Here is a 9,180-nt window from a genome sequence, read left to right as displayed (position 1 = left end):
ATCTGTTCTTTAGTCTATGGACTATTAGTCCATTGGCCATCTGTTCCCCTATCTGTTCTTTAGTCTATGGACTATTAGTCCATTGGCCATCTGTTCCCCTATCTGTTCTTTAGTCTATGGACTATTAGTCCATCTGTTCCCCTATCTGTTCTTTAGTCTATGGACTATTAGTCCATTGGCCATCTGTTCCCCCATCTGTTCCCCTATCTATGGACTATTAGTCCATTGGCCATCTGTTCCCCTATCTGTTCTTTCAGTCTTATTTGAGAGGTTTTGGTTCACACGGTAAACGAAACCCTGCGGAGTCACACGTCACCTAAAACACAGTACAGCATGAAGTGGTTAGTGGGCATATAAAGCCATATTTGTTATTACTTCTCAATCAGCAGTTCCAAAAATTTCAAAATTAATGAATTCTTTTAATTTGAAAGTGCTGTAAAATGTGTTGAAAGTCTTTGGTGAGAAGCTCCTAATTAAATGGCGGTTTGATTGATCCAGATGCTGGTGGTCGTTTCCGAACGCCTCTAGTGTAACTCCCTTCACAGAACCACAGGACAGATTCAGATAGGGTTAGATAGAAACATCATAAACAGTTCTTCTTCAGCACGACTGAGACAGTTCCTTCTTCAGAGGATATGAGAGAATGTATCAAATTATTTGGGTTATCGGAAATGTTGAATTTTGGGTCGGTAAAACAATTCTGATGCCTAATGTGGCCTGCTCTGTGAAACACAACAATACAGTCGAATTTCAATTTCCGTCAATCTCTCAATGAAAACATTGATCTAGATTATGATATTTACTTCCTGTTTCCAGAGCTGACAGCAGCGCTCCAGCCAATCCGAGCAGAGTGCCGCCGCCCAGAGCCCAGCCCCCCTCTATTGCCCGGGCCAACCCCAGCAGCATGGTGAGTGAATGCCAACATGCCATACACCACACTGAGATTATTAAAAACAGACAGTAGGGCAGTGGGGAGAGAGAGTAAATGGTGCGTTTATTGATTGTGCATTACATTCACCCAATACTGGATTAATGCTGCTTAATCAAATCTCGTGAATGGCACCGTTGGATACAATAGCTATTCACGAGATAATCTCGTAATAAAATAATAAGTTCAACAATAGTGATAATACGACTTGTTGATACTGACATTGTTCTTGTTCTCTCTTTCCATGTGAAGCAACGTGTTCAGTTACTACCAGACGAGGTAAAGTATGCAGCACTTAATGTCCATTCTAGAACACATTCACATTCTTTGAAATTAGAAAAAACTGTTTTCCAGGCCTGGAAAAGGTTTGTAAAAAAATGTTTAGATATACATCGTTTTTGGCTATTGATTTTGTTCATTAAAAAAAGATGTCTAACAGTATGTGAAATACATGTGGCCTAATGTGAACAGGACATCAACTGACAAAAATAATCATTGACACATGCTAACAACATGTTAAATGGTAAATGGTGCATTTATATAGCGCCTTTATCCAAGGCGCTTTACAGAGATTGTGCATTTCATTCACCCATTCACACACCGATGGCAGCGGAAACCATGCAAGGCACCAACTAGCACATCGGGAGCAATTAGGGGTTCAGTGTCTTGCTCAAGGACACTTCGACGGTAACTCTGGGGGAGCCCGGGTTCGAACTGGCAACCTTACGGTTACCATCCAGGCACTCTACCCCTGAGCCACCGGCGCCCCTATGTTGCATCGTGATACATTTGTAAGCTTGTAGATCTGTTCTATTTGTCACGTTGATACACACAGGTGTAAGAGCCACGCTATGGGCCTGATAATTATGTACCATATACTGTAGGCCTGGAAATGGCCTGGGGTTTTATTCTTTGGAAAGGTTCTGGAAATGTTTTGAAAATGAATTGTTAAAAAACAACATGGGAACCCTGAAATGGCATTCTGTCAAGGGTTTATAATATGTATGTATACACTACAGAATAGTTCTAGAGCAGTGGTTCTCAACCTGTGGGTCAGGACTCCCAGGGGAGTCCACACATTGTATTTTTGGACGTTCCCCAGAGGACATTGACAATTTAAGGACATTTTTTAATACCTAAGAAAAAGACCATTTCTGCATTGTAATAAACAGACTTAAAATACTCTAGAGTATTCTAAAGTCTAAAGAAGTACTTTCCGGGCTCAACACTGGTGCTGTTGTTGTGAGCCTGTAGATCTGCTGTTTTCGCTGAACGTTTGCCCCCACAATTGGGACACTAGGGTTCGCTTCTCGTGCACACGAAGGCTATTGTCTGCATTTTCAGTTGATTCTATTTTTTCTGAGATAAACAGACGGCAAGTTACGTCTTTTGTGTCCACAACAGATTAACGTTCATAGTCACCTTCATCATTGGTGATTGTTTTCTCCTCCTAACCTTTGGTAGGCTGACCTCTGATTGCCTGCTTTCTGTTGAGACGTTAATGATTGGACCATATCTCTCTCTCTCTCTTTGTGTGTGTGTGTGTGTGTGTGTGTGTGTGTGTGTGTGTGTGTGTGTGTGTGTGTGTGCGCCTGCTTTAGGTACAGACCAACAGAACAGGGCCCCCCCACGCTATGAGACCCCCACCTCCACCTCTGTAAGGAAACAAAGAGTAATATATTACTTCTGTGTGTCACTGCCTAACAATACTGTTGTCCGGTCTGTCTGTATGTTTGTCTGTAATATTGTTCATTCAAACTGTTTTGTATCTCTCTCTTTCGCCTTCTCTGTCTGTCTGTCTGTCTGTCTGTCTGTCTGTCTGTCTGTCTGTCTGTCTGTCTGTCTGTCTGTCTGTCTGTCTGTCTCACTCTCACTCTTTCTCTCCTTCAGTAAACAGCCGCCTGCATCACTAGTGCCTCTAAGACCTGCCCCTCCTCCACCAGTCTAGCCAATGGGAGGATAAGGATCCCACGGGTGGGTGTGTCATTCTGTCCCCCCTCCCTCCCACTCCCCCCAGCCTAACCTCTCACCAAACCCCGCCTCTCTCCCATCCGACCACCACCAAGGGCGTCACCTAGCATTGGGCCGCGGAGCAAACACGGTGGAGTAAACATCTGCCGCCAACCAGAAAGCTTGCCAACGACGCTACACCAGCTGATTTCACAGGCTAACACATTCTAGACACGAGGTGACATCACACCCTTGTGTGTTTGGTGACATCACATGTTGCCTCATGATTCTCGAAGGCGATAAGTGGATTTAATAACAGCTGTCCATCGTGGCTTCAACTTTCGGAATGTCCCGCAGTTAGTGTGGGACATGTTGACTGGACACCGCGCCACACTGGACTGGACTGCCGTTGGACATGTGTCCTGTTGTCCTCTAGGACTGCCCCCTGTAGGCAGCTACTGGGAAAGGACTGCAACATTTGTTTTTACTGGTACTATTTTAGTACCGGGATCTCTGGGAATCCTGAACTATGTTAACAGAACTAACAACCAACCACTCTCTCTTCTCTTCTCTTCTCTTCTCTTCTCTTCTCTTCTCTGTGATGCTATGTTGTTGCGTTTCTATTTAGGACCACTGTTACCGATTGATTGCACTTCCCTTCTGGTCAGCACTGTCATAGGAATGTAACCCTGACCCCTGACATCGATCAGCCTGAATGGGGTTCTATATAGGATTAACAGCTTTGGGTACGCTTGATTTTTACAGCCTATAGCTTTTCTGGTGATAATTCCAAAATTGTGTAAAAGAAAAATGAAAAAACGTAATATGCAATGCAATGTAAACCAAGTGCATCATACATTTTATAGTCTCGTGTGTGTGTGTGTGTGTGTGTGTGTGTGTGTGTGTGTGTGTGTGTGTGTGTGTGTGTGTGTGTGTGTGTGTGTGTGTGTGTGTGTGTGTGTGTGTGTGTGTGTGTGTGTGTGTGTGTGTGTGTGTGTGCTGTAATGAGTATGTGTGTAGTGTTTTGTTTTGTTATTTGTTTTTGTGCTGAAATTGTAGTTCCAGATCATTTCTGGTGTTTGTTTTATTTTTGCGTGAGCATCTGGTGGGTGGGGTTTTACCCCATCTGGTGGGTGGGGTTTTACCCCATCTGGTGGGTGGGGTTTTACCCCATCTGGTGGGTGGGGTTTTACCCCATCTGGTGGGTGGGGTTTTACCCCATCTGGTGGGTGACAATTAAAATAAAGCCTGGGGAAACAGAAAAGCAGTAAAGTAGTTTTAAATACTTGGCTAAACTCTAAACATTAATCTGCAATCTTTATATTGTAAATAAATAGTGCCAAACCCCACCCACCTGCCTACCTACCTACGAATAAAACAAATAATAAAAAGATTATTGCATTATGTATTTACTAGGCCTAGTTCATGGTATGAGTGCAGTATTTGACAGTGGTGGTTGAGCTGTGCAATAGTAACTGACCCAACAGTAACTGACCCAATAGTAACTGACCCAACCCTGGCTGCTAGCTGCTAGCCAGACTCAGGACATGCAGTATACGGGCCTCAATTAACAGTCCATTAGTCAATATTGCATTTTTCTCTTCATGTAAAGCTGCAATCCAGATTTATTTTAATAATAAGTTATTCTCACCAATGCTAATGCATTATATATAACAAATTCAGCTGTGCACCTCCTAGAGGTGAACTTCATGCTCTTCTAGGACCACTTAATGGTTGAAAAGTGGTATTGCATGATGCTAATGGCGTAATAACCTCATGTCCAAAGGGGCTTTCTGTTGTAGCTCAGCGTTTCAGCGCGCAGAGGAGAACCAGGTTCAAGAGTACCCGTAGGAAATATCTGTATATCTTGCGGATTGCAGCTTTAACACCAGGACAGTGCATATCCAGCTTCTGGTGTGTGTGCGCAAACTTTGTCCTACACAAACATTAAATTCCCATTGTTCAATGAATGGACAATTTAACATCATAGCGTCTGAGCAAATTTGATATAGTGTCTATTTTACATCATGATGATAAGAGCGTCCCTCACTTCACACAGGTGTGATTTTTTATATACTCTATAAATCATTTTGTTTCCAATTGTAATTTTCTTTTATCTCGAACCGAGATAATTCAAACAGACCCCGCCCTCTGATAGATTAAGACAATCTGATTGGTTGAGAATAACCACAGCAGCTCTTCTTCAGTTTGTCTTATTTGTTTTAAATGTTTTTATGGATTATGTTTGTTTTTAATGTTCATTTGGCAGTGAGTGTACTGCTGGCACCTGTGGTAAAAAAGAAAACCTAAACAAAATGTCAACCCATTTGAAAAGGTTTATTTCACACGTCTCCTCTGATAGCCGAGATGTTTAGTTTAGTGATGATGTGATGTTTTTCCCGGTAGTGTGGCTTCCATGTTGCTGCCTCTCTATAGAATGTGTTCTTATGCCCTCCATAATGTCTCCATGGTTACATGGACAGCATTTTGGAGACTTGGAGATCAGGACTTTCGGAGCCAACATGGCTGCCAGTGGCAACTGCTGTTGTCAAACTGTATATGTATGCCTCTACTATGACGTTACATCTGATGTGTATAATAACATCAGAGATGATAATGATATAATAATCGGAAATCTAAATGTACACCTGCTGCAATAAATTATCCTGATTGTATTTCACCTACTAAAAGGGCTACAACATGAAACATGAAAGCGTACTGTCCTACGCCACGACACCAGGAACCAGTTAAACCCCATACATACACAGTACTGTCCTACGCCACGACACCAGGAACCAGTTTGTATCATATCACAAACCCCATACATACACAGTACTGTCCTACGCCACGACACCAGGAACTAGTTTGTATCATATCACAAACCCCATACATACACAGTACTGTCCTACGCCACGACACCAGGAACCAGTCTGTATCATATCACAAACCCCATACATACACAGTACTGTCCTACGCCACGACACCAGGAACCAGTTTGTATCATATCACAAACCCCATACATACACAGTACTGTCCTACGCCACGACACCAGGAACTAGTCTGTATCATATCACAAACCCCATACATACACAGTACTGTCCTACGCCACGACACCAGGAACTAGTCTGTATCATATCACAAACCCCATACATACACAGTACTGTCCTACGCCACGACACCAGGAACTAGTCTGTATCATATCACAAACCCCATACATACACAGTACTGTCCCACGCCACGACACCAGGAACCAGTTTGTATCATATCACAAACCCCATACATACACAGTACTGTCCTACGCCACGACACCAGGAACCAGTTTGTATCATATCACAAACCCCATACATACACAGTACTGTCCTACGCCACGACACCAGGAACCAGTCTGTATCATATCACAAACCCCATACATACACAGTACTGTCCTACGCCACGACACCAGGAACCAGTTTGTATCATATCACAAACCCCATACATACACAGTACTGTCCCACGCCACGACACCAGGAACCAGTCTGTATCATATCACAAACCCCATACATACACAGTACTGTCCTACGCCACGACACCAGGAACTAGTCTGTATCATATCACAAACCCCATACATACACAGTACTGTCCTACGCCACGACACCAGGAACTAGTTTGTATCATATCACACAAACCCCATACATACACAGTACTGTCCTACGCCACGACACCAGGAACTAGTCTGTATCATATCACAAACCCCATACATACACAGTACTGTCCTACGCCACGACACCAGGAACTAGTTTGTATCATATCACAAACCCCATACATACACAGTACTGTCCTACGCCACGACACCAGGAACCAGTCTGTATCATATCACAAACCCCATACATACACAGTACTGTCCTACGCCACGACACCAGGAACCAGTTTGTATCATATCACAAACCCCATACATACACAGTACTGTCCTACGCCACGACACCAGGAACTAGTCTGTATCATATCACAAACCCCATACATACACAGTACTGTCCTACGCCACGACACCAGGAACCAGTTTGTATCATATCACAAACCCCATACATACACAGTACTGTCCTACGCCACGACACCAGGAACCAGTCTGTATCATATCACAAACCCCATACATACACAGTACTGTCCTACGCCACGACACCAGGAACCAGTCTGTATCATATCACAAACCCCATACATACACAGTACTGTCCTACGCCACGACACCAGGAACTAGTCTGTATCATATCACAAACCCCATACATACACAGTACTGTCCTACGCCACGACACCAGGAACCAGTCTGTATCATATCACAAACCCCATACATACACAGTACTGTCCTACGCCACGACACCAGGAACCAGTCTGTATCATATCACAAACCCCATACATACACAGTACTGTCCTACGCCACGACACCAGGAACCAGTCTGTATCATATCACAAACCCCATACATACACAGTACTGTCCTACGCCACGACACCAGGAACTAGTCTGTATCATATCACAAACCCCATACATACACAGTACTGTCCTACGCCACGACACCAGGAACCAGTCTGTATCATATCACAAACCCCATACATACACAGTACTGTCCTACGCCACGACACCAGGAACTAGTCTGTATCATATCACAAACCCCATACATACACAGTACTGTCCTACGCCACGACACCAGGAACTAGTCTGTATCATATCACAAACCCCATACATACACAGTACTGTCCTACGCCACGACACCAGGAACTAGTCTGTATCATATCACAAACCCCATACATACACAGTACTGTCCTACGCCACGACACCAGGAACCAGTCTGTATCATATCACAAACCCCATACATACACAGTACTGTCCTACGCCACGACACCAGGAACCAGTTTGTATCATATCACAAACCCCATACATACACAGTACTGTCCTACGCCACGACACCAGGAACTAGTCTGTATCATATCACAAACCCCATACATACACAGTACTGTCCTACGCCACGACACCAGGAACCAGTCTGTATCATATCACAAACCCCATACATACACAGTACTGTCCTACGCCACGACACCAGGAACCAGTCTGTATCATATCACAAACCCCATACATACACAGTACTGTCCTACGCCACGACACCAGGAACTAGTCTGTATCATATCACAAACCCCATACATACACAGTACTGTCCTACGCCACGACACCAGGAACCAGTCTGTATCATATCACAAACCCCATACATACACAGTACTGTCCTACGCCACGACACCAGGAACCAGTTTGTATCATATCACAAACCCCATACATACACAGTACTGTCCTACGCCACGACACCAGGAACTAGTCTGTATCATATCACAAACCCCCATACATACACAGTACTGTCCTACGCCACGACACCAGGAACTAGTCTGTATCATATCACAAACCCCATACATACACAGTACTGTCCTACGCCACGACACCAGGAACCAGTTTGTATCATATCACAAACCCCATACATACACAGTACTGTCCTACGCCACGACACCAGGAACCAGTCTGTATCATATCACAAACCCCATACATACACAGACCAGTATGACTTCACTGGGTGTTGATATTACACTAGTACCTATATGTACTTTATGGTGGCTTATATATTCGTTCTCAGTTTCACGGTTTGTCTCTGGCTCACTGGGTGTTTTTTCTGTTAAATCACAATGGTACTCTGCTGTAAGAGGGTATTTTTGCCACTAAACTAAACTGCACTGTTTGCAAATCCAGAGCTTTCATTACATGGCTACGTACACAGTACACACCATATGCTGAGGTATAGCTATGCGTTAAGGTGTTGTTCATCTGTTGCTCGGTGTTCAGGTGTTGCTAGGCGTTGCGTTGAGGTGCTGCAGCTATAGGCGTCTGTGTTGCTATAGGCGTTGAGGTATTGCTAGGCGTCTGTGTGTTGCCAGACGTTGAGGTTTTGTCGCCAAAGGTCCTCAGACTGAATGAACCACAGCATCGAGCATCCTACATGGTGCCATAAAAAAGACTGACTGATGTCCAGAAACCCTTCTTATGTTTTACACATTGTTTTTTTTAGAATCCCATGCAAACACAATGAAAGGAATCTTGCCGATGTGTTTTTTTGGGAGGGTTTGATGTTTTGAGAATGTGTGTAACAAAAAAAAATGAACCTGTATTAGAGGAATATGAATACACAGCACTGTATTACAATAACAATCATAATAATGTACTGATTGTTTGTGGTTGGCCAGATTGCACTGCATCTCTCTCTCTCTCTCTCTCTGTCTCTCTGTGTGTCTCTCTC

The 9,180-nt window shown here is 43.8% G+C and overlaps 1 protein-coding gene across 3 annotated transcripts in view; it reads left to right on the top strand.

Annotated features, from left to right (window-relative positions):
• Positions 1-5,553, top strand: part of LOC310872820 (disintegrin and metalloproteinase domain-containing protein 9-like) — a 49,926-nt gene extending 44,373 nt beyond the window's left edge. For all 3 annotated transcript variants that reach the window (XM_083784980.1, XM_083784979.1, XM_083784978.1), the window contains 4 exons: positions 817-907; positions 1,181-1,207; positions 2,530-2,585; positions 2,819-5,553. In XM_083784980.1, the coding sequence (XP_083641106.1) occupies positions 817-907; positions 1,181-1,207; positions 2,530-2,585; positions 2,819-2,876 (232 nt within the window). In that variant the 3' untranslated portion in view covers positions 2,877-5,553. The remainder of the gene's footprint in view (positions 1-816; positions 908-1,180; positions 1,208-2,529; positions 2,586-2,818) is intronic.
• The last annotated feature ends 3,627 nt before the right edge of the window (positions 5,554-9,180 follow it).

This window comes from Protomyctophum parallelum (assembly GCF_964188405.1).
Source record: "Protomyctophum parallelum genome assembly, chromosome: 15".
Lineage (NCBI taxonomy): Eukaryota > Metazoa > Chordata > Actinopteri > Myctophiformes > Myctophidae > Protomyctophum > Protomyctophum parallelum.
Note: the sequence above shows the minus strand (reverse complement) of the source record. Positions and strands in the feature narration are given on the sequence as shown.